This window comes from Pongo pygmaeus, chromosome 12, assembly GCF_028885625.2.
Source record: "Pongo pygmaeus isolate AG05252 chromosome 12, NHGRI_mPonPyg2-v2.0_pri, whole genome shotgun sequence".
In the NCBI taxonomy this organism is placed as follows: Eukaryota; Metazoa; Chordata; class Mammalia; order Primates; family Hominidae; genus Pongo; species Pongo pygmaeus.
In genome coordinates, this window is record NC_072385.2 from 132,453,692 (window position 1) to 132,479,728 (window position 26,037).

At 47.9% G+C, this 26,037-nt stretch overlaps 1 protein-coding gene across 2 annotated transcripts in view; it reads left to right on the plus strand.

The window, feature by feature from the left end:
- The window catches only part of PXDN (peroxidasin), a 110,062-nt gene that overhangs the window by 53,734 nt on the left and 30,291 nt on the right, over positions 1-26,037 (plus strand). The window contains exons 4-12 of one of the 2 annotated variants that reach the window (XM_054475591.2): positions 1,656-1,727; positions 5,204-5,275; positions 5,627-5,698; positions 8,976-9,145; positions 11,522-11,639; positions 14,706-14,875; positions 22,053-22,325; positions 23,477-23,593; positions 24,790-24,948. In XM_054475591.2, the coding sequence (XP_054331566.1) occupies positions 1,656-1,727; positions 5,204-5,275; positions 5,627-5,698; positions 8,976-9,145; positions 11,522-11,639; positions 14,706-14,875; positions 22,053-22,325; positions 23,477-23,593; positions 24,790-24,948 (1,223 nt within the window). The remainder of the gene's footprint in view (positions 1-1,655; positions 1,728-5,203; positions 5,276-5,626; positions 5,699-8,975; positions 9,146-11,521; positions 11,640-14,705; positions 14,876-22,052; positions 22,326-23,476; positions 23,594-24,789; positions 24,949-26,037) is intronic. The other variant, XM_054475592.2, reaches the window with a different exon arrangement.

Here is a 26,037-nt window from a genome sequence, read left to right on the forward strand (position 1 = left end):
AAAATTACATTTAAACTTGCCTTCTGCAGAAGTGTAGTAACAACTCCCATGTGAACAATAGTTAATGTGTGCAGGGGCCATATTGTAAGAGCTTTATATATATATATATATATATATATATATATATATATATATACACACACACACACACACACACACACATTAATTTCAATGACTTCTGTCCATTTTAGAGAAGAGGAAACTGAGGCCCAGGCATTACGTGGAAGTTCAAGGATTCCCACACATGTGGCCTAGAGAAGTAACGGCCTTACCAGGCCTCTGCTGCGGGCACTGGGCTCTCGGTCGCTGGGGAGTTCTGGGTGGTTCGTGTTAAGGCTTGTAACTCTTTATGAGGTCAGCTCTGCAAATTTGCATGGAGGGAGGATGTGAGAGCCACTTAGATGGGTTGTAAGAAGTAAGGCTAGCAGGGCTGGTCCTATTAAACTGGATCCTGCACCAGACATTATTAATTACTTACAATCAAACACTCGGCCCTTCTGGATATGAATTATATAATATTATAAGCATTAAGACAAAAAATGTTTATTTAGTGGAGCGAGTAGGTGAAACCCAGGCATAAGTAATCAATTTTGAAGAAACGTGTCTGCCTGAATTTGAAAAGTAGGAAAAGCGTGGATTTTGCCTTGCCCATCTGCCTATGTCAGAGATGGAGCCCAGGGATTCTAAGAAAGGGTAGTGGCAGGTCTCCCCATGTCTGGGCACAGACACAGATTCACAGCCTTCTTGGGGTCCCCCAAGCTGCTGGCCTAGAGCTGTGTTGTGAGGCAAGCTGGCTGAAGGCGAGTCATGTCTGAGATGGGTAGGCACAATGCACATGGTTTTGGGGCTCTTTTTGGAATTGTGATACCTTGGTGTGGAAATTTTCATCCTCCATCTGTTAGGTCGGGCTTGGCAAGTGTTTTCTGTGCAGGACCAGGCCTCTGTGAGCTGCGCAGTCTTTACTGGGACCACTCAGCTCTGCCACACAGTGCCAGCACAGCCCCAGACGGTGCGGAGTGAGCGAGTGTGGGCGTTCCAGCAGAGCTTCATTTATGGACACTGGCATTCCAAGTTCACATGTTAGGAAATAGGATTCTTCTATTGAGATTTTCCACCATTTATACAAAGAAAAGAGCCAGGCCAATTGTGTGGCTCTTCCAATATGCCTCTGTTGCTTCTGTTTCCTAAGAATGCAATTCTAGGGATGAGTTATTCAAGATGCATTCGGTCTTCATGTTTTCCACTCCCCAGATTATTTCTAGGTATTTTAGAGATGTATCAGTATCAGTTATAGAATCTTACAACCAATGCATTATACATGCCTGTGGAAAATGGTTTTTATCTTCTCCAGGCTTTGAAGCAAATGTATTGTCAGCAATTCATTAGCCATAGTCTAAGGTCTCTGAGTTGCCTGAAAAACCCGTCGCAGGGGTTTGATCACCTTCAGTTGGCACCGGTTGCTTTTAGCTCCCTTGAGATCTGAGGGAAGGGAAGCCCTTGGGAGAGGCACTGTACTCACCGTGCAGATGGTTTGTTTGCATTCTAATAGTCATTAATTGTGAAACTGTCTCCACGTGTCAATTTAATTCTTCTTTTCCGTCTGAAGTTTGACCTCCTGTCTGTGTGCTAATGCTCCCCAATGTTTCTTGTTTCAGCTATCTGTACAAGAATGAGATCCAGTCAATTGACAGGCAAGCATTTAAGGGACTTGCCTCTCTAGAGCAACTGTAAGTGCCCCTTCTCTTCGTGCTTTAGTTCTTGGGTGCCACCTGGCTCTTTTCCTCTTGTAGGCACCAGTGGACTGAGCTAGCTGTTTGCATGATGCATGACTGTGCTACCTGAGGTGCGGGGAGTACGTGCATGATGACGGAAAAATAGGGATGGGCGAGTCATTTGCCCTCTGCCCCACCTTCCACCCAGCCAGCCCTCCACCCACCCCTCAGGACGCATCACTGGTTTCCCTACAGCGGCACCAGGCCCTGGGCCATGCTTTCCTGACACCAAGGACAGTAAGATCAATGGAATCCCTGTCACAACTTAGAGGAGAGACAGGCAGGCGCACAAGTCCAATCAAGGCGTCCTTCGTAGGGGAAATATCCAGGGTGCCCGGGGAGGAGAGGGCTCTTTGCCTCGTTCACTGTTCCTCCTTATGACTGTGAACACATGAAGCTGAATTTCTTCAACTGTGATGCCATTATTTTGGAGAAAACCCTTTTTTCCCTTGTAGTTCTAGTTAGTGTATGCAGCATGTCATGAAACGCTCTTAGTTTCTTTGGCCAACGTGAAGTCGTACTTTGCTGTGAAGTCAGCATGTTGATTTTTCATTACGATGTCCTGGTAAAAAGGAGGCTTTGTCCTGGTTTGTTTGCTCGGCCGGTCACCTTTCACTCGGCAAGCTGAGCCCATTCCCGAGGAGTTGCAAGTTGTCACGGTTTTAGAAATGTGGATGAAAGCAGCTGTTTGCTGTGATGCAGCGTGACGTCTTCCTGCCACAGCTGCTGATCTGTGGTCACGGGTCACTGGCTGACTGGACACAGCGATGTTGTCAGAGAGTTTGAGGCCAAGCGGTGCGGGGGAGAGAACACTCTGGGATTGTGCATCCTGAGGACCCACAGTGCTCATGTTTCGGAAAGTGTGTGTTGATTCAAGTGAGCATGGACAGGGTGCGGGTAGATTTGGGAAGAGGTCTGTCTCTACAGAGAAGGACAGTGCAGCTCATTGCAGAAACACATGGAGGTATCCAGGGAACACCCAGATGTAGGGAGAGCTTGCAAAGGAGCAAGTTCTCATATCCAACAAACGTTTCACTCAGTGGGGGTGAGAAAATCTTCATAGCAGACAGTTCTTCAATCCTGAGTGGATCGGAAAATCCTCATCTGGCTTTGTGCTGGGTGAGTCTAGTGTTATTTTTAAGGAAGGAAAGGGCAAGTCAGGGGAGAAACGAGGCTGAATGAGGAAGGACATCTGTGAATCACCAAGTAGATGTTCGCTGAAATTTTGGATGATGGGGAGGGCTTCTTGAGCTGGCCAGGCTGCCTTTAGCACCCAGGGTTAGGTGAGCTGGGGTCTCTGGTGTTGCGACTTGGGTTCCATTCATTAAATGCTGTACAGTGAGCCTGAGGGCAGCCCGACCCCCACCCTCAGGCAGGGAGCTGTTGGGGAGGGGATAAGCGAGTCCACCAGACCTCAGTGAGAGACTTGGGCAAAGGGCTGTGTGTCCAGGGAGGGCGGCTTGTGCCGGACCCTGGCGAACTGCACCCTTTCCCTGGATCGGCTCTACAGCCCTGAGCTACTGAAAACATGCATTCCTGGTGACACTGGGAGACCGGAATGCAGGAATGCCCTGGAGCCTGCAGATGCAGTCCTGGGAGATCTGAGTGTCCCTGATCCAGAAAGAAAGGCTCCTTGGGAAGCTGTGGACACAGGTCAGAAAACACACCTGGCCAGTCAGGAAACGTGCGTTTGAATTCAGTGATGACCTCAGTGTACTTGGGGAGCCATTTCCTGTCTTTGGTCCTGTTTTCTCAACTGTTCAGGGAGGGGTGGAGGACACCCCAGGCTGCCCGGGGCCCCGGCCTCTCTAAGATCCTGTGCACCCTGGACCGTCATTTCCCATAGCACCTGTGCAGCAGGTGCCAAGTCCCACCCGCTCAGCCGTCCCCCTGGCCAACCTGCATTGCAGAGTCTGGGTGGAGGGATTTTTACACCCACCGCTCTCCATAGGGCTTGAAATCCCCACTTTCCTTCCCTTGGTCAGCGCCTCCTCATCCTTCTGGGCTTTGCTTGGGGGACTCCACCCCTGCCTGCCTGCACTGAAACCTCGCTGAGCAGCTCACAGCCACTGTGTGTTGATGGTGCCTGGGTCTCACATCGGTCTCCGACTGGCGTGGGCTGCGAAAGGCCAAGGACCCCAAAAAACCACAGGTGCTCTGTCAGCACACTGCCCGGCAGAGACGAGGCTCCAAGGATTCTGTCGTGTTCGGCCTTCCTCGGGACCCCCGCATCAGGTGCCCGCCCGTCATGCTCACCCACGGCGGTTTTCCTTGTCTTCCTGCTCCAGTTTTCCCTTCCCTCACGTTTCCCATTCGTGCGTGGAGTGCTGAGCACAGACCTGTCCCGGGGCAAGGGGCAGGGACAGTCTGCGTTTGGGGGCCCTCCGGCTGCAGGTGTTCGCAGAGACTCAGTGTGGCCTGTATGGGTGCTGCCCGGGGAGCTGGCCCTGGGACGGGGTAGGCCCTGGCAGCCGCACTCTGGTGCCCTGGTGGTGACGGTAATCTCAGAATGTCCACAGACCTGATTCTCAGGCATGTGTTCTGAGGTTTCTTCCTTTCTGTGGAATTATGAAGACCTGTGAACGCTGGCATGCTGCTTCTTTACTCATTTTGGCCTCCTGAAGAAGTAGTCATTTAAAATGTGTGCTGGTTGCAGGGGACACCTGCGTGGGCAGGAGGGGTCTCCCAGCAGAGCAACCCCAGGGAGAAGACTGACTTTGTGTTTGACTTAAGAGGAAAAAACCCACTTTTCAAAATGAGAAATTTCATATTCAGGAAAAATTAGAAAGAATGAGTTATATCAAAAGGTATAAATTGTGGAAGTATGGAAACATGTTAAATGGAAAGAAACAGAAACACTGGGTATTCTGTACAATCAACGACACCCGAGGAAAGATGGTCTCTTATTTAATGCTTCAGGACTGATGGAGAAAGTCGTGTGACATTCTTTTTGTTTCCTTTGTGGTCTTGAAGGATATCTTTGTATCTGTGTCAAAGTATATGATGATGCCCCTGCCAAATTCATACACGAGTTAAAAGATTTGAGTGAAGGTATTCACCTGTTTATGTATGTGCTATCATTAAAGTTATCCTTTTGATTTTTGCTTTTTTCCATATATTTTGGAAGCGAAAATGGCCGAGTCAGGCCAGGCCAGCACTGCCCTTCTCATGCGGTGTCAAGGACCTCAGTGAACACCTCTAGGCCTCCCTCACCCTTATCCAGTCACTGGGGTGGACGTCTGTGCCTAGTGTTCAGTTGTATTTGTCGAATCATTTAATAATTTTATATATTTTTCATACAATGTAGGAAGTCTATTGAGTGAGCTATCGATAACTGAATTTGAAATGACTAGGAAAAAAAATTTGGGCAAAAATCTGGATCTAAGAAAATAAATTGTAAGTTATCCTTTTTTTTTTTTTAACATCTCTAGATACCTGCACTTTAATCAGATAGAAACTTTGGACCCAGATTCGTTCCAGCATCTCCCGAAGCTCGAGAGGCTGTGAGTTGTGTGTTGTTCCTTGCCTTTCCATTCACAGAGCCCAGCCTCAGTCACTGGCTTGGTTAGATTAAGGTCAATATCTACCAAACACCTGAAAACTGTTTCAATATAAAGTCCATATTTCTAGTCTAACAATTTGGAAATAGGACTTAAAGTTTTCTCTTTAATTGAGAGTGTTGACAAAATAGGAAAAAAAATCCATTTCTTTTGTTTTCAGATTCATTTGTATTAAATAAATGTAATCACTGAGATTTTTTTAAAGCTGATATATATTTGACTGCCTGTATTCTTTTCTACACATTTTAAGAAATATTTTTCAAAATTGGTTTGTTATAAAATCTCTTTCAACAGATTTTTGCATAACAACCGGATTACACATTTAGTTCCAGGGACATTTAATCACTTGGAATCTATGAAGAGATTGTGAGTATAATACCTTTTGTGTTTCCTTTGCTGCAAAGCCTTATTTCTCTCTGTTATCCATTCACCTGGTTCTTTTTCAAGTATTGTGAAATGCTGATAACAATCTGATTCTGGAAGAAAGAATATATGGAGGGTGGATTGAATCCATTAGAGAGCAAAATGAAAAACATGTGGTTCAGACAGTGTGGCAAGTAGTTAATCCTTTGATAGGCAATTAAGACTTAAAAAATTTTGTTTTCAGATAGGGTCTTGCTCTGTTGCCCAGGCTGGAGTGCAGTGGCATGATCACAGCTCACTGCAGCCTCAACCTCCCAGGCTCAAGCATTTCTCCCAAACAGCTGAGTAGCTGGGACTATAGGCACATGCCACCATGCCCAGCTAAGTTTTGTAATTTTGTGTGGGGTTTTTTTTTGGTTTTTCTTTCTTTTTTCTTTTTTTGTGATAGGGTTTTGCCGTGTTGCCCAGGTTGGTCTTGATTTCCTAAGCTCAAGTGATCTGTCCACCTCAGCCTCCAAAAATGCTGGGATTACAGGCATGAGCCACCATGCCTAGCCAACATTTAAAAAAATCACCTTTAAATTCATCAAATTAATTTTTAATTCCAGTGCATATTTTACTGGTAGAAATAAAACCAGTGTGGAAAGAACCTCTGTGCTGTATTCTATGTCTTTCTACAGCATACTAAGGAGGCTGATCTTCACCCTTTTTTTTGAGACAGAGTTTTGTTTTTGTTGCCCAGTCTGGAGTGCAATGGCTCGATTTCAGCTCACTGCAACCTCTGCCTCCCAGGTTCAAGTGATTCTCGTGCCTCAGCCTCCCTAGTAGCTGGGATTACAGGCGCGTGCAACCACGCCTGGCTAATTTTTGTATTTTTGGTAGAGACAGTTTCACCATGTTGGCCAGACTGGTCTTGAACTCCTGACCTCAGGTGATCCGCCCGCCTCGGGCTCCCAAACTGCTGGGATTACAGGCGTGAGCCACCGCACCCGGCCTCCACCCATTTTTTAAGGCTTCCAAATATACTTTTTGCTTATACTGAGCTATTTCATATAATTAAGGCATTTTAGTACTGGTGGAGAAAGTTGTGACATTCTTTTTGTGTTTTCCTTCATGGTCTTGAAGCCTTTATTTTCGGTTAGATATTACTGAGTGTATGCAATCAACTAGACCTAGAAAGAAACAGAAAATGCCAAGAGACAAGCCTAACTCCAGAGTGGTCTTATGTTGTTTGTTTTATCTCTTCAGTGAAATAAAGTGGAGTAAAACATAGACCTTCAGAACTATATGTGATTTTTTTTTCCTTTAGGATAAAGATATCACAAGCCAAACTAAAAACTACATCCTGGGTAGGAAGATGGGATGAATACTTCCATATTTGATAGATAACAGAGAGTAGAAAGAAATCACCAGATAAACGCTCTAGAAAGTAGCGAAGACAAGTTTAGGGCAGACTGGTAACAGCCTGGATTTTGCTGACAGCTGCCTTCTCTCTGTTCTCAGCCTCTGTCTGGGTGTCTGGCAAGGTCCCCCTCTCCTGTTTGCTCACTTTACTAAAGTTGCTCAAACACTACAACCCCAGATTGAGATTCTGTGATAGATTTACAGAGCTGCATCAAGAGAGCACGCTGTGTCCTGGCTGCCGTCTGCTCGGAGCAGTCTCTAACCTCACGTCCCTGAAGGGTCCCAGGCCGAGGAGGCCGCGCCAGCTGCCCCACCTCTCCAGACCTCCTGAATAGCCCTCTCTGCTTCAGAGCAGATGAAGGTTGGGGGTCCTGTGCTTCCTCGGGTGCCCTCCGCCAGGACCGACTGGCCAGATGCCACATACTTAACCGTGACCATCCAGGTCTTGCATGTGTCTGTGGTCCTGTACTGACCTTCAGCTGTGGGCACAGGTTGGGTGCCCTGGGCACGTGGCTGACACTGTCCCCCTCACAGCCTCCTCAGCTGAGAGCTGTGCACCTGCTCACGGGGGAAAGGGTGATTCTGGTCGTGAGGCCAGTTCTGTGTTCCTGTCTCCTCTGGGCTCATGTCTGGGAGAACCTTGGATGGGAGGTGCAGCCTCCCGTTCCCCTCCTGGAGCCAGCATCGGCCCCTAGTGATGCCCTCACGCTGCTGCCCTGGTGAGCACCTCTTGGGATCCCATCCCCATCTCGGGGGTGCCCTGGGGCCACCTCATTGAGGGTTAATAGTGAGCACGTCTGTTGCAGGACTTTTCCCTAATTCAGCAAAAGATGGGGTCCTTGTTACATGGCCACAAAAATTTAGGCTCGCAGACTATTTGAAGAGTGAGAAAAATGGGATTTATTGGGCAAAAAGGAAAAAAAAAGGGGAAACAGAGACCCTTAGCAAAGCAAGATAATGTGTTTCCTGACAGTGGGCTTCCTGCCTCACAGATTGAATTCCACCCAGGAAGAGGAGGGCCAGGCTTCTCCCCGCCACAAATGGCACAAACCTCTGTGGGCTCCACCCCAGTGTGCATCCCTCCCAGTGCGCAGGCCGGCTGGAGGGGCCTGGGAACCCCTTCCCACCTGGCTGTCTCACATCCAGCTGCCAGCCTCTTCCAGCCCTTGCCCTGTAGCCTGTGTTTGCTACCTGGAACTCCTCTGTCCCCCAGACAACCTCTTCCCCGTGTGTGGAGACAACACTTTTCCCAGGGTACAGGCACATCCTGCCCGTGTTCCCCTTGTTGGGACAGGATGTGCTACTCACTAGAAACTTTCCAGGTCAGCTTGGACCTCAGGAAACTTAGGTGTGAACCCCAGCCAGGAGATGCAGCCCTCCCCTCCTACACTCCCTGGGAAGGCTCATGCCAGAGTGAGATGATATAGAACTGTCCTGCCCGTGATGATGGGCACTGAGTGACAGTGGTGGTTTTGTGGATGTGGTTTTCATGTTACTGATTTCTGTGAGTGGCTCCCACCCAGTCTCCTTCACAAACTTCCCTGACCTGTGCCGCTGGCACACTCCTTCGCCTTGAACTCGACACCCGACGTCTGGGTGTGCACCAGCCCTATGCTACTCACGCCCTCTCCGGTTGGTGCCTTGAGGGGCACTGTGCACCCTCGGGCTCTTCCTGGTGATGTGTGTGTCTCGACATCACTCCCTGAGTCAGGCACTGGGGCTCAGATTCCATCATGAGACGTGTCCCATCCCCATGTTGCAAGCCCGGCAGGCCTGGCACATGTTTCCTGATGCAGGACCTGGAAGCCCTTTCTGATGGACGGATGGACAAGCCCACCCACCCCGTGTCTCACCGGCTGCATCTTCCTTCCCACAGGCGATTGGACTCAAACACACTTCACTGTGACTGTGAAATCCTATGGTTGGCAGATTTGCTGAAAACCTATGCGGAGTCGGGGAACGCACAGGCAGCAGCCACCTGCGAATATCCCAGACGCATCCAGGGACGCTCAGTGGCAACCATCACCCCGGAAGAACTGAACTGTGGTGAGTGGCCCAACACGCACACACCATCCACAGACACACACACACACACCATTTACACACACACACACCATTTATAGACACACAGGCACACACCATCCACACACACACACACACCATTTATAGACACACAGACACAAACCATCCACACACACACGCACATACAATCCACACACACCACACACATGCACATACCATCTACGCACGCCATTTATAGACACACACGTGCAGACACAAACCACGCACATGCACATACACACACGCACACACCACACACTCACCACACACACATGCACACACCATCCACAAACACACCATTTATAGACACACACATACACACACACACGCACGCACACACACGGCTGTTGATTTTGGTAAGGTGAAAGGATCTCCCTGGGTGTTGGTTTTGTAATATGACAAAAATACATAGTTTTTTTTTTTAAGTTTCTTCTAGCTCAGTTCTTGCTGGAGCTACGGCAGGGGCAGTGAGAAGTGAGCGCGGGCCTTGTGGCTGGGGATACTGCACCACTCAGGTTTCTAGCCTGGGGAGCAAGAGAGGCCCAGACCCCTGTGCAGCCGCCTGCCTGCACTGCTTCCCCACCCCAGACCTAGACTCCGCCCTCAGCTCTGCAGGGCACTGGCTGTCAACAGCTCCCAGAAACAGCCCTCAGTGGAAGGAGCTGACCCACCTGCATCCCTGAAGGGAGGGCCCTCAGTGCTCAGGGGGGCCCAGGGACCTGTGTTGCCCAACTTGGCAGCTCTGCTGAGCTGTGCGAGCACCTGTGTATCAGCCGAGGCCCTGTCGTTGCCGCTAATGCTCCTATGGGTGTTCATTCCAGATGGCTTTCCAAGAAACCGACTCACGGCCTCTCCGTAATCCCAGTGCTGAGGTTGTGCCCTTGGAGACCTTGTCATAATTTTACTCCTTACTCCAATTTGGCTGTCAGTGATTATTCTTGTTTTTCATAATAGCTTTATGGAGGCATTGTTCCCGTGCCAGACAATTCACCCCGTTCAGGTGTACAATTAGGTGGGTTTTAGGATGTCTGCAGGGTTGTGCAGCCTAAATCATGAAGAAAGCAGCGAAAGCTTATTTTGATTTGGTGGTGACGGGGAGTCATGGGAGGGTTTACGGAATGTTGGGATGATGTTTGTATTCTGGAAGGAGCTTTCTGGGAGCCCTCAGGAGAGGGAATCGGAGAGTGTGTGAGGGAAGCAGGGAGGCTGGGCTAAGGCCCGAGCGGTGAGAACCTCCATGAAGCCAAGGGCTCCAGTGCCGCAGAGGAGAGACAAGAGGAGGCACGGTTCCCAGAGTGACGTGGGAGCACAGGGAGGGCTGGGCAGAGCCGCCCCAGCCTCCTGACCTGGGCTGTGCAATGCTGGGGAGACGGAAGGAGGCAATCCTGGAGGAGCCCTTGCTGATAGCCCCAAGTTGGGTCGAGGCCTTTGTTTTGGTTGGCAGCGCTGAGCAGAGTCAGCTCCACTGCACACAGACACACTCCTACCCGCCCTTGTGTCTGCCCCACTGCAGGCACTCACTTGTACACACCTGTGTGTGGTTGTGTTTTTCTTCTTGTGATGCTCACAGAAGGTACATGGAGACAGAGTCGCACACTGAGGTGATGAGGCAGAGATGGAAGCCTAGGCCTGCCCTCGGCGTGGTTGTCTCATGGCTGCTGAAGGGAGCCTTAGAGAAGGCTGCTCCCTGTGCAGGTCTGGAGCTCCAGAGTGGCCGCCAGGGATGGGAGCCTGGGAGCCGTCAGCCCTTGAGGAAGGCCTGGGAGCCGTCAGCCCTCGGGTGGCCCCTGGAAGCCATGTGGAGTCACGGGCACGCAGGAGGCGGGAGAGGCCTCCCCTTGCCCAGGGTGGAGGGTGAAGGGTGGGGCAGCTGTGGAGGAGGCAGCTGTGGAGGAGGGAGGCTGAGAGTTGCTCCAGCTGTGGTGTCTGCCACCTGCCTGTGCTTTTAGAGACTTATTCTTTCAGGGATGCTTTAGCTACAGAGTACTATTTTTTGTCTTTTATTCACTGAAAATAGTGACCCGTGGCGTATCCACTCTGCACAGGTGTTTGGCTTTCCCGAAGGGCCTTGAGGGGACGCCGAAGGCTGTCATTTGGGGCTCGTCTGCCCAGCTCTGAGCCATCCTGTCTCTCGGGTTCTCAGAACGTGGCACCCTGAGGCGTAGACATTGTGTAGATCCGCACCGTAGACGGGGCTGTAGAGAAGCCAGTCTGGCACTTTTGTGGGGAATGTTTATGGCTGAATTACGCCTTTGGGCATCTGTGGTTTCCTCTTGGACACAGAGAACTCAACGTGGGTTGTCATTTATTTTCATGTCATGGTTTAGACTAAAAAGGTTTCCATTTTCTGGTTGGGCACAGAAAGGCCCCGGATCACCTCCGAGCCCCAGGACGCAGACGTGACCTCGGGGAACACCGTGTACTTCACCTGCAGAGCGGAAGGCAACCCCAAGCCTGAGATCATCTGGCTGCGAAACAAGTGAGTTGGGGCCAAACAGAGATGTCCCCGGCGCATCTCTCGGAGTTACACCCAGACGCCCAAACCACACCTCACTCCTCACCAAGGCCCACGCCCACTCTTCCTCCTCCACGTAGGGAAAAGTACAAAGGAGAAACTATTTCTGCTCCTTTTCCGGTCTTACATGGCAGGGGGTGTGACGACGTTTCTGCCAGGCTGGGGCCCCTTCCCTACTCTCTCCTGGGCAGCACAGGGGTGCCCTGGCTGGGCAACGCGTCACTGCGGCCCTGCCCGGTCGGAGGGAGGGAGAGCGTGCTGGTCGTTCTCTCCCTGCCCGCTGACCTCTGGCAGCAGCCTGTATGCTCTGGTCACTGTTGTTGGCAGCCTTGACCTGGGGCATTGTGACCAACCTGAGTGGGTGCGGGAGGGGCCCTGACCTCTGCTGGGACAGCGTCCTCAGGAGCCTGAAGCGCCGTGCAGCTGCTGACACAGGTTCGCTCAGCTCCCGTGTGGATCTAACTTGTCTCCCAAACAAAGAAAGTCTCCCCTTGTGTCCACAAACGTGGTGTGGGCCTGTTAAGGCTAAGATGGCCCCGGCTGCGGGCTGTCAGGGTGACAGAGGGAAGTCCTACCGCTGACCATCACATGCGTCCTAGCAGCGAGCCCCACCTGTGAGCCCAGGTGTGGGGAGCACCCCTGCCCCGCTGGGGTTTGTGAGCTGGGGCTGTGTTGGTTAAGGAGTGATGGAGTCTAGGGGGAGAGATGGGAGGAGGTGAAAGGCGTGCAAGGGGGGTGGGTGGGGCAGGAGCCAGAGAGGCCTAGGTGGGAATGAGGTCAGATTGCTGGAAGGCACCTGGGGCCAAATCATTGAGGGTCCTGAGGTGGAGTGGAGCACTTTCAAAGTGACCTTTTGAAAGGAATCCTTAAAAGAAAATCCTGAAGTAAAGCCACCGTGTCCTGGCTTCTCCCATCTGCCTGCGTGAGGACAGCTTCTGAAGGAGCTCCTCCTGCCGGCCCAGCCCCAGCGCTCCTGCGCTGCTCCTCTCTGGCCATGTTTAGTCAGGAGGGAGCAAGAGGGATGCATCTGAGATGTGAGCCCTGTGATACTCGGGCAGATAGATGAGGCACAAACTGAGTCATTGTTCCAGACTCCAGAGGCAAACAGGGCTGGGCTTGGCTCTCAGGCAAGGTGGTGTTTATAGAAGAGATGGACAGGAGCAGGGAGCTGGCCGTCCCCAGTTGTCAGAAACAGAATGGGAAGATGTGTTCATGCCAAAGAGGACATGGGAGGCTTGTTCCAGCTCTAGATTTTGTTATCCTCATGACTGAAAGGTCATGTTGACCTTGGCTGCAGTGCCGGACAAGGAGCTTGTAAGGTGCCGTCACTCTCTTCACAGCTTTTGTCTTGGATGGCTCCCAAGTTGATGAGATTTAAAATCCAGAGAACACTGGAGGAATTCTGCAGTATTATGTTGTGTGCATTTAAAAGTCAGGGAAGCATAAATTTGGCCCCAGTCCATCACACCTACATTTTATATACGAAAAAATTGATGCCCACAGTTGAAATCTCACAGCTAAATATGGCAGAGCTACAGCCAAAGCCCTGAGGCCTGGTGACCTGTGCTGGGCTCTGCCCTCCACCAGCTGGAGTCTCACCTGCCGGCTGGCCTTACCTAACATCCAAAGTCACCTGCAGGCCAGCCTCACCTGCTGGCTCGCTGTGTTTCTGGGAGGGGGATTGGGCCACATCAGAGAGTCTTGTTTATGGGGCCTAAGCTGACGTTGCTTCCCTCCAGCAAGCCCTGTGAGTAAGGACAGATTGCAAGACAGGGGCTTGGTGCCAGCCAGAGGAGAGCATGAGGAAGATTTGGGAGAAGGTGGGCGTTGGTCTTTCGAGTGTTCCCGACGGTTTGGCTGCGCGCTGGCAGGTTTCTGAGGGCAGTCGCGGGGAAGTGCTTTTGCACAGTGCTGGTGCTGCTCCTCCTGCATGAGCGACCCAGCTTGGTCCAGGCTGCACAGGTTCCTTAGGAAACTCGCATGGAAGATGGTGAATCTCGTGCACTGAGGAAGTGGGTTTCTGTTTCACAGATGCCTTGTCTGTCTTAGTGATCTGGAAGTAGGAGTTCCCTGTAGGCCCATCTGCATTCTCAGAGGGCTCCGTGCCTGGCTGTTCTTACTCTGTCCTCACACTTGCCGTAGACTGGGATCTCAGTGGCATCCAATGTCACCTCTCTCCTCTTCACCTGCTTCTGCATAAAGGGAACTAAAGCGAAGTTACAGGTGGGGTGAGGATGAGAGGCAGCAAGACTGAGCGTTGGAGTAAAGGTGTTGCAGCTTTTCTTGGCTGCCCGAAGTGTGTGTGATGCCCAGGGGAGGTCCTTGCTGCCCGAGGACTGGCCAAGCCATGCAAAGGTGGGGTCACCCGTGTCCTGGCCTCTTTGTGGTGCAGCGCCACAGGTTCCTACCAGATCCCAGAGGGAGGCCAGTCAGCAGCTTGCAGGCACTGTTTGTTAAAATACAGATAGAGACATCTGGCGCACACCTGCAATCCCAGCGCTTTCGGAGCTGGAGGCAGCAGGAGCGCTTGAGCCCAGGAGGCTGACATTCAGTGAGCAATGGTTATACCGCTGTACTCCAGCCTGGGCTGCAGAGTGAGACTCTGTCTCTAAAATAAAAAAATAAAATACACAAAGATACATCTCTGGCTTTTAGTAATGTAAAAATGTTTCCACCCTTTTTAGTTAATTCACCAGAAACAAAAGAAAATGTTTCCTTGGAATTTTTTCCATTTTGTTCATTGCTTTCTCCTTTGGAATTAGGAACACTTTAAAACATGTAGATAGATTGAACACGTGAATCCTAAGGGTAAGTACCTGAGTGAATGAGATGTGCAAATACACGGTCCCCTTTTCAGAATTGCCTGTTAGGTCAGGGGCTGCCAGGAAGGAGGAGACCCTGGAAGGTGAACTGTTCTTCGCACGAGTTCTGATGTGCTTGCTGCAAGGCTGGAAACCCCTGTGCTGGGGATGGGTGAGGTACGTCTTTGTGCTTTCAACACTTGACCAGACCAAATTTCTGTCTTTGTAGTAATGAGCTGAGCATGAAGACAGATTCCCGCCTAAACTTGCTGGACGACGGGACCCTGATGATCCAGAACACACAGGAGACGGACCAGGGTATCTACCAGTGCATGGCAAAGAACGTGGCCGGAGAGGTGAAGACGCAAGAGGTGACCCTCAGGTACTTCGGGTCTCCAGGTATGTGGCGGGCATTTCATACCTGGATTCCGTCCAGAATTGTCGTCCCTCACTATCTGCCTTCTCCTTTCCTTGCACCCCAACTCAGTAAAATAAGAATGAACACTGAAGTCTGAAGTTGAAGCTCCAATACCAGGGTTGGCTCACAAAGCTTTTGAAGCACAGGGTCGTAGATGATCCGTGAGTGGTGCTGTGGTCCCCAGTTAGCCCCTCATCTGGGGACACACTCATAGTCCACACAGCCGGGGCAGTCCATGCTGTGAGCCCAGCCCGTTGAGAGAGGGCCTTGGGAACCTGGAGAGACTGTGCCACACCCTGACCCACCGACCCCACCCCCCCAGGCGTCATCTGAAGGGACAGCTACTCAGCCACAGCCAGCTGTTGCCATGTGGTAACAAGGTCTCTGTTTTGCTAAGGGCTTGGATTATGTAAAAGAAACCACAAATCTAGATTTTTATCCAATATTTTCATGTTTAAGATAATGGCACCTAAATTTAAAACATTTAAAAACTGTCTCAGCTGCATCAAGTCCAGCTGTGGCCTCTTATCCATCTGGGCCCCACCAGGTTGCAAACTGTGCTCTGACCCACCTGTGTTATCCATGGCCCTTGCTCAGAAGAGGAGCTGGGCCCTTGCAGAGCAGCGGAGTGAGGCGATGGGTGTACCCACCACGGCTCTGGGAAATGATGCAGATCAGTTCACGCCTCTGGATGGGTCTGCCTGTCCTCCTGTGCAGAAGCCGGTAGAGTCGGAGCCCTTACCCAGGGAAGCTGCAGGTGTAACTTCCTCTCTGAAACCTTCTGGCTGCCTTTAGCTTCAGCCACAAATCATGCCAGGGTTGCCGTTTCCCTGGTATTTTGTATTTCAGGCCATTATGGTTATAAAACCTTTTGTTTGGCAATGTAAGTGGTTTTGGTGTTTCTTGTTTAAATCCCAGCTCCTTAATTGGCCTGGTCTCTGCATCACCTGGTACATCCCAGCACAGACACAGTCAACAGTTACCAGTGACTGGGAATTCCTGGCTATCACCTTTCCATTCAAAGGAAAGCCCAAGGATATAGCACTGCTGAATCAAAGCCCTTAATCAAACAGCGTTCCACATGTTTAGCACAAGGCATTCAGCATCTTTCCAAATTCAGAGTGCTGTGGGCCTGTGCAGAGAAGTTAAGACACAGCTGCTGCTCATAGAAGGAGTATGGGCTCTATTTTTAAGGAATTAAAAAATCCACAAAATAGGGAGAAAAAGTTATGTAGTACTGTTAAGTATATGTTATAGACAAAGGAGAATAACCATGGATTATGAGTAATGAACTACTTAGGAGAGTTACTATGTTCGTAGGTTGATTGATTCCTGGACAGGAATATTTAGCCAGCTCTTTATGGCTTTAGAGTTCCAAATTTCACTCCTTTTGATCTGAATTGTTGTGTCTTTCTCAGGAACAACAACCCTATTTAGTATACTAGTCTGAGCATGTGGGTGTAGCTCCCTCAGATACACATGAAGTCTCCCGCCATCCGGTGCATAGGGAGTCACTGCAGTGTGGGGGAACCAGCCCTGAGAAGCCCAGAAGCCTAGGCTGGGCTGACACACTGCAGCCTGCAGTCCACACCTGCCTACTGCCTGTTTTTCCTAAGGTCTATGAACTAAGAATACTTTTCTACAATTTTAAATGATCAAAACTTTTAAAAGAAGAACAATATCTTATGACCACATGACAGCTAGAGGACATTCAGGCGTCATTGTCTATGATTAAGTTTTCTTGGCGCATGACCACACTCATTCTTTTGCACAATGTCAGTGGCTGCTTGTGTGCTACCATGGCAGAGTTGAGTAGTAGCAACAAAACCTGCGTGGCCTTCAAAACTTAAAACAGGACCAGTCTGGCCCTTTACAGAAAAAAATGGTCACAGACTATGGTAATAATGTATAGTAATAGGAATAGAGTGACGTGTAGGTCTCCGTGGGCCATAAGGGGGTGTATCGCACCCAGTATCCTGAAGCTCTGTGATTAGGGGCATATAAAAAGTTTGCAATTTTTATGTTTCTGATGAGTTACATTTTTGATCAGTAACACTTCTATCTCTATCAGTGCTTTTTGCTTCAAGGTAAATTTGTTGTAAGATAAATAGAGCAGCCTCTACTTGATTCGTATTTTCAGGTGTCTTTTCTCACCATTTTTCTCGGAGCCTTTCCATGTACATATGTTTGAGATGTTTAATATAAATAACATAGAGCTAGAATTTTTTTTAATCCTAAGTTTTTCTTAAAGTTAATCCATTTAAATATGTTTATTCTAGTTAACGATATGAGATTTATAAATTCTAGCTCTTATTTTGAACTGTTTGTCCAAACTTTTCTGTTTCTTGCTTTAGTTGGAAATAATTATTTTTCATATTTGCTCCCCACTACTAGTTTGGACACTATATGCCCATTTCTGTTCTTTTAGTGGTTAGCCTAGAAAATTTTAAATGCATTCTTAAATTGCCAAAGTCTAAAGTTAGTATACCTTCCCCTCTAGCGTGCGTTCATCCCTCTGAGTTGATGTGCTTAGTTCTGTTTTTTTTTTTTAACCTATAAACATTATTATTTTGTTCTCCTAGTGTTTGTCTGGATGCATCCACGTGGTTCCCATTTCCTTTGTCCTTCCTTTGTTTATCTCAGCTCTTATGTCGGGGATCACCTTCCTTCTGCCTGATGTGGGGCGAGTTGGGCAGCAAGCTCATGTGAGGACCAGATTTTGGTGAACAACACTTAAATGAGATTTATTTCTCTCTTCTACTGGGCATCGTTCCCTGGGTGGGGCAGGCAGGTTTTGAAGTTAGTTCTTTCTTATGGCGAGGACACAGCACTGTGGGGATGCAGCTGCTGTTCAGTTTTCTGTTGGACTTCTCTTCGTGGGCCTATGTTGATCTGTGTCTTGTCTTCTGTATCACATGAGGCTCTTAAGGCTAAATTTAAGTTATAAGGGTCTGCAAATGCCCTCAAGGCCGACTTTGACTTTGGTGTTCGTACTTCTGTGAGTAGCTTCATGGTTTCCAGTTTGTTATTCTGATAGAAATACTAATATTAAATGTCATTTCTGTATTTTTTATAATTTATACTTAAATATTTGATTAACACAGCTTACATATTAACATATATAAAAAAGGTAGAACGTCTTCCTTCTGGCTCTTTTCGTCATCCACTCAATTCCTATTCCCTTCTACTCTTCCCAAAATGCTTAGTAGTTTCTTCCCTATCTATATACAAAAAAAGTAAGCATATTTGAGGCAAGTGATTTTTCTTAGATGATATCTTAGAAATCTTTCTAGTCTTTCACTTTTAATACATGAGTTTTCTTACTCTCTTTCTTTCTATAGCTGCGTAGAATTCCATGATCTAAATGCACCATAATTTATTTAACAAGTTCTCTTTTGGAGTGAGTTTAGATTTTTTTTCCAAATCTTTAGCTATCACAGTTCTGTGTTCTTTATTCAAAAGCCTTTGGGCCAGATGTCTTTTGATATCCAGAAACTTGGGGAAATTTTTAGAAGGGTAGCATAGTGTAAAATCCACATACCAGTTTAGACTGTCAGCAGAGTCTGGGATAGTACCCTGTAATCACTGTATTAATATCCTATAGCAAACTGTATGGATATTCACAGAAAGTAGAATGAAGACTATAAGTAGCCTTATGCTAGATAGATCCAGTTTTGCAAACAAATAAGTTATGAAAAAATAATGATTTTTGGAGCTTTCTGAATTTTAGCATGGCAGATAAGGATGGTTGACCTGAAGAAACAACAGGGCAAAAGGAAAACAAACAAAAATTATTTATTTATTTATTTAGACAGAGTCTCACTCTTGCCCAGGCTGGAGTGCAGTGGTAAGATCTCAGCTCACTGCAACCTCTGCCTCCCTGGTTCACGTGATTCTCCTGCCTCAGCCTGCCGAGTAGCTGGGATTACAGGTGTGCGCCACCATACTGGCTAATTTTTGTATTTGTAGTAGAGGCAGGGTTTCGCCCTGTTGGCCAGGCTGGTCTCAAATTCCTGACGTCAGGCGATTGCCCACCTCAGCCTCTCAAAGTGCTGGGATTACAGGCATGAGCCACCACGTCTGGCCCAAACAAAAATTTATTTGGACATATGACATTTTATGTGCTTGTAAAAATATCTATGGATTAAGTTTCTAGCAGAATATATATATTTTTAAATTTTACTTTAAGTTCTGGGATATATGTGCTGAATGTGCACGTAGGTTACATAGATATACATGTGCCATGGTAGTTTGCTGCCACCTATCAACCTGTCATCTAGGTTTTAAGCCCCGCAGGCATTAGATATTTGTCCTAATGCTCTCTGTCCCCTTTCCCCCAACCCTCCAACAGGCCCCGGTGTTTGATGTTCTGCTCCCTGTGTCCATGTGTTCTCACTGTTCAACTCCCACTTATGAATGAGAACATGCGGTGTTTGGTTTTCTGTCCCTGTGTTAGTTTGCTGAGGATGATGGTTTCCAGCTTTTTCCATGTTCCTGCAAAGGACATGAACTCATTCTTTTTTATGGCTGCATAGTATTCCATGGTGTGTATGCCCTACGTTTTCTTTATCCAGTCTATCATTGATGGGCATTTGGGTCGGTTCCAAGTCTTTGCTATTGTGAGTAGTGCTGCAATAAACATAACATGTGCGTGTGTCTTTATAGTAGAATGACATAATCCTTTGGGTATATACCCAATAATGGGATTGCAGGGTCAAATTATATTTCTGGTTCTAGATCCTTGAGGAATCGCCACACTGTCTTCCACAATGATTGAACTAATTTAAAATCCCAGCAACAGCGTAAAAATGTTCCTATTTCTCTGCATCCTCGCCAACATCTGTTGTTTCCAGACTTTTTAATGATCGCCATTCTAACTGGCATGAGATGGTGTCTCATTGTGCTTTTGATTTGCATTTCTCTAATGACCAGTGATGATCAGCTTTTTTTTCATATGTTTGTTGGACACATAAATTTCTTTTGAGAAGTGTCTGTTCATATCCTTAACCCACTTTTAGATGGGGTTATTTGTTTTTTTCTTGTAAATTTGTTTAAGTTCCTTGTAGATTCTGGAATTAGACCTTTGTCAAATGGAGAGATTGCAAAAATTTTCTCTATAGGTTGCCTGTTCACTCTGACGATAGTTTCTTTTCTTGTGCAGAAGCCCTTTAGTGTAATTAGATTCCATTTGTCACTTTTGGCTTTTGTTGCAATTGCTTTTGGTGTTTTAGTCACAAAGTCTTTGCCCGTGCCTATGTCCTGAATGTTATTGCCTAGGTTTTCTTCTAGGGTTTTTATGGTTTTAGGTTTTATGTTTAAGTCTTTAATCCATCTTTGAGTTAATTTTTGTATAAACTGTAAGGAAGGGGTCCAGTTTCTGTTTTCTGCATATGGCTAGCCAGTTTTCCCAGCACCATGTATTAAATAGGGAATCCTTTCCCCATTGCTTGTTTTTGTCAGGTTTGTCAAAGATCAGATGGTTGTAGATGTGTGGTGTTATTTCTGAGGCTTCTGTTCTGTTCTATTGTCTATATATCTGTTTTGGTACCACTATCATGTTGTTTTGGTTACTGTAGCCTTATAGTATGGTTTGAAGTCAGGTAGTGTGATGCCTCCGGCTTTGTTCTTTTTGCTTAGGATTGTCTTGGCTATATGGGCTCCTTTTTGGTCCATATGAAATTTAAAGTAGTTTTTTCTAGTTCTGTGAAGAAAGTCAATGGTAGCTTGATGGGAATAGCATCGAATCTATAAATTACTTTGGGCAGTATGGCCATTTTCACAATATTGATTCTTCCTATCCATGAGCATGGAATGTTTTTCCATTTGTTTGTATCCTCTCTTATTTCCTTGAGCAGTGGTTTGTAGTTCTCCTTAAAGAGGTCCTTCATGTCCCTTGTAAGTTGTATTCCTAGGTATTTTATTTTCTTTGTAGCAATCGTGAATGGGAGTTCACTCATGATTTGGCTCTCTGCTTGTCTATTATTGGTGTATAGGAATGTTTGTGATTTTTGCACATTGATTTTGTGCCCTGAGACTTTGCTGAAGTTGTTTATAAGCTTAAGGAGTTTTGGGGCTGAGATGTTGGGGTTTTCTAAATATACAATCATGTCGTCTGCAAACAGAGACAATTTGACTTCCTCTCTTCCTATTTGAATACCCTCTTAGGAGGGTGTATATTTCCAGGAATTTACCCATTTCTTCTAGATTTTCTAGTTTATTTGTGTAGAGGTGTTTATAGTATTCTTTGATGGTAGTTTGTATTTCTTTGGGATCAGAGGTGATATCCCCTTTATCATTTTTTATCCTATTTGATTCTTCTCTCTTTTCTTCTTTATTAAGTCTGGCTAGCAGTCTATCTAATCTGTTTGTCAAACTGATTAACAAAATATGTATTTTGTTAATCTTTTCAAATTAATCCAGCTCCTGGATTCATTTTTTTTTTGAAGGGTTTTTCGTGTCTCTTTCTCCTTCAGTTATGCTCTAATATTAGTTATTTCTTGTCTTCTGCTGGCTTTTGTTTAGCAGGATAATTTCTGGGCAATAGAGTGTGCACATCTTCAGTGTCGGTATGCATGGCCACGTCTCTGCAGGTGGGCTGGGCGAGGGTGTGCTCCCACTGCCAGCGTGGGAGAGTTCTGTTTCCACACAAACTCACACATGAAACACTTTTGAAATTGTATGGACTTTTTTCTGGATTTAAATTTGAAAAATATTATTTCTTGCTTACTTTTAATTTGCATTTTTTGTGAGTAAATTTGATATTTTGGTATACTCTAAATATACTTCACTAACAATAATTTGTGCCAATAAGAACTACTAGCAAGGTCTAACAAGATTGACATAATGTATTTTATTTAGAAATAAGAACCCTCCATGGAGTTCGGCACATGTTTTAAGAAAAAGCCCTTCCTAATTAGCTCTTCCTAACCAATCATGGTTGCTCACTTTTCTCAGGTGGCCTGCATTTTGTTTGACCAGAGGCTGTGAACCATTTTTATTGTCTGCACATTTCTTTAAAGAGAAAATACGCAGTTACATTGTGTTTGTTTTGCCTATTTCAGTGGTAAATAGAATTAATAGCCTGACATACGAAAAATCAAGCAAAAACCATGTCCAACCGGGAGAAATTAATTGAGAATTTCTGTTTAATTGTGACAGCTCGACCCACTTTTGTAATCCAGCCACAGAATACAGAGGTGCTGGTTGGGGAGAGCGTCACGCTGGAGTGCAGCGCCACAGGCCACCCCCCGCCGCGGATCTCCTGGACGAGAGGTGACCGCACACCCTTGCCAGTTGACCCGCGAGTGAACATCACACCTTCTGGCGGGCTTTACATACAGAACGTAGTCCAGGAGGACAGTGGAGAGTATGCGTGCTCTGCGACCAACAACATTGACAGCGTCCATGCCACCGCGTTCATCATCGTCCAGGGTGGGTATCCATCCTCTGTGCCAAAGCCAGGGCTCAGCCCCATCCTCACCCCTCCACCAGCTCGCGCTGCCGTACCCACAAACGCTCCGTAGAATCTTCTGCCCTGTCCACTTCACTTGGTTTATTTTTATCCATTACATCCCCATTGGACTAAATACAGACAATTGCAATTTGTAGATTTTTGGAACAGAAGGCTCTGTAGTATGGGCTCTGTGTGCTGGCTGTTATGTCTCTGTACCTCCAGCACCTGGCCAGCAGGAGTGTCTGTCAGATAAGTGAGAGAGAGAGAGAGTGTGTGTGTGTGTGTGTGTGTGTGTGTGTGCAGTAAGGTGGTTGATACACCTTGCAGACAGCTTTGAATCCTTCCCTAAGATCAGTTTTGGATGTAATCTGGGAGTATTCATCGTTTTACGCCTTCTGCCATGGATTTCTACATTGCTTAATTGACTGTAAAATGAGTTATTCTTGTGAAGTGGGACGTTTGTTGGAAAACATTCAAACAATACAGAAGTGCAAAAGATAAATTATTAGAGATGATATTAGAGATAGAGAAATCATTTCCTTCTGCCAGCCTCTGTTCAACCCTTTCCTGTCTCACTGGCAATCTGTCGAGAATCTTTCTGATTTTCTTTGCACGTACAGCAGTGCAACTGTGTTACATGGATTTACTTTTTTTGTGACTGTTACTTTAATAAAAATGGAATCATACCAGACAATACTATTCTGTAAGTTATGTTTTTCATCCAGCGATAATAACCACTATCATCATACACAGCTATACCAGATGGCATTTTTTTAAGCATTTGCAAATATTAGTTTAGGGTGAGGATTGAGAGGAATTGTTGTAAGTCGGCCTGGTGTCCACGAGCTGCAGTGTGGCCTCATCCGTGCCCCGTGTGCATTGCAGCTGGCGGTGTGGTTGAACAGTCTTTGTGTGCTTTCCAGGGTGATGCTGAGAACACACCCGTCCTTCATCTTCTTTCTGTTTTGCTCCCATCTTCTCCTGTGCCCTCTGCCTCTTTCTGTCTCTTCGTTGTAGACATTGCTTCTGATGGTCAGGTGTCTGCCAAGACTGTGGTCATTTTCTTGGTGGCGTTTTTACCCCATGCTGTTTTTTACATGTCCTGTTTCGAATGCTTTCTCTCCGGAAGCTCTTCCTCAGTTCACTGTGACGCCTCAGAACAGAGTCGTTATCGAGGGCCAGACCGTGGATTTCCAGTGTGAAGCCAAGGGCAACCCACCGCCCGTCATCGCCTGGACCAAGGGAGGTAAGAGCCAGGCCCCAGCCCTTTGCCTGCTCCCTCTGCGGCCACAGACCCAGGAAGCACACATTTCCACTGTGCCCAGGCAACCCCAGCGTGTTCTGGATAGGGCTGAGCTGGGACTGGATTCCACAGGACCAAGGCACTGGGAAGCGCAGAGGTGTCTGCACACCCCCCGCGGCTTCCTGTCCATGCATGGCCGTCCCTCATGGACATCATGGCAGGAAACTCTAAGAGGCTGTGTCATTACGGAAGAGACTTGGGGTTCCTGCCCTTGACTCCCTCACACCTGCCTTGTTTCAGATAGTCTCTAGGATGTGCTTTTAAGTAGCATCTTGAAGGAATCTATTTGCATAGAGGATAGAATTTTCTGGAAACAGTCATGGAATATGTTGAAACAGACGAACAGCTTTTGCTCTGACTTTGCTTCCCAGAGCCCTCACTGTCACCTCCCCATTCGGCATCATGACCTTTTATCACATTCTTTGCCTACAGTCCTAGCCCTCTTCCTTCAATGGGAAAGTCGCCGGGCACGTTATTGCATAAAGGCACAGCCTGGATGGGAGTTGGGGTGAGGGGAGGAGCTGAAACTGCTGGAGAAGGAGCTACGCAGACCTCCTGGTTCCTGTCCTGGGATGCAGGCAGTGACCCTGAGACCTCCTGGCCACTCCAGCTTGCACCAAATGGCCAGCCCATCCCTTCAGCCCTCTGAGGGGCCCCACCCAGGGCTCCTGAAAGTCTTTGGGGAGGAGGCTTGTGCCTGCATCACATGCCCTGGACTTCCCTTTTCTCAGACAGTTATGGGCGAGAACAGGAGGGGTTTATACCCTAAAGGAATGTGCTGGGGCCTCACTTGACTCTTCATCATCTCCAGCACTCAATCCTCTCCCCGGTTCTCCCAGCTGGCCATCCGCCCCCCTCTGACTCCCCGAGTCCCCATGTCCTCCTGACTCCCTGTGTAGTGCTTTTCCCTCTGTTCTCTGCCCCTGTCAACCCCTCTGTCTCAGTTATGGGTGCGGGGACATTCAGGTATCACCATGGTGTCTGCTGGGGAGGCAAAGATTTGCTTATGCAGGGCCAGGCCGAATTATTCGGTGCCCTGACCCAGGTGGAGACAAGCTTCTGTGATCACGCTGTCAGTTTGAGAGCAGGAGTTCTCCATACGTCCGAGCGTCCAGTGTAATGGACCCATGCCCTCGCAGGGAGCCAGCTCTCCGTGGACCGACGGCACCTGGTCCTGTCATCGGGAACGCTTAGAATCTCCGGAGTTGCCCTCCACGACCAGGGCCAGTACGAATGCCAAGCTGTCAACATCATCGGCTCCCAGAAGGTCCTGGCCCACCTGACTGTGCTGCCCAGAGGTAGGTGCCAGGAGGTTGTGGACTGAATTGATTTTCTCAGATCAGTTATCAGGAAACACAGATTCTGCAGCTGACGTTAGTATTACTCTTCGTTATAAAACGTTGGCTCTTCTCTCTGCATTTTATGCACCGTCATTGTGCTTGTGCCCCCAGGGTGTCTGCATAGTAGCTCATTCAATCGCTGTCCCTTTAGTGGGTGAAAACATTTGCTTATTTTTCAGTGATGGTTGTTTTGAACTTGGATAAGACTGACTTGTTAAAGTAAAATCTATCAGGTTTTTTTCCCTTGGTTAATTAAGATTATTTTAGAAAAGGGTTGTTTCTAACTGCCCTTTCTGGGGTGGTCATTTAAGTAACAGTCTAATTAAGTCAGCTCCCAAGGCACAGACCCCAGATGATGTGTCATGAGGCCAAATCCGGTTTCTTTCCCGTCTGCCTGCTCATCCTTGGACCCTGGTCTTTCTCTTGTTCTTTTTGGATGTCGCCTTTGCCTGTTCTCTCCAATGAGAAGAATCCCCACAACCTCATATCCCTCCTGATAGAGTCGGCGTAGCACTGATTGTGGCCTCTGGAAGAGTGAAGGCCCCTGGCCCAGCCCCCGTGTTGCAGGCGTCCTGTGCTAACTCCAGCGTTAGCATGAGTGGCCCCCAGAGCTGAGCAATCCAGGTTGCCACAGACCCTGAGCTTGTCGTGGGGACCATGGGGAGTGGGGCAGAGATGTCGTGCGGGGAGGATAGGGGTGGATTTCTTTGTGTCCCTTTGGGGATGTCCTGAGACTGTGCAGACCTCTAGAAGGGGCTTCCCTCTGCCTGTTATCAGTAGGCTGTTGATGACTGACCCGCCGGATTGGCTCTGTATTTCTTGGGTTTGCCCTTTGCGTCCCTGCCTAGCAGGACTCTGGGTGCCTGTGTAGAGAATGCGGGGGTGGGATTCCTGAGCAGCTCCCCCGATCCCGGCACTCAGCCACGCTCCTGCTCTTTCAGAGGAGGAAGCTCCCCTCTGTTTCCTTCTCCGAGAGTCGGGCTCTCCCCAGAGCTTGTTGTCCTCCGTGGGCCCTGTGGCACAGCATATGCCTGAGACTGCCCCACC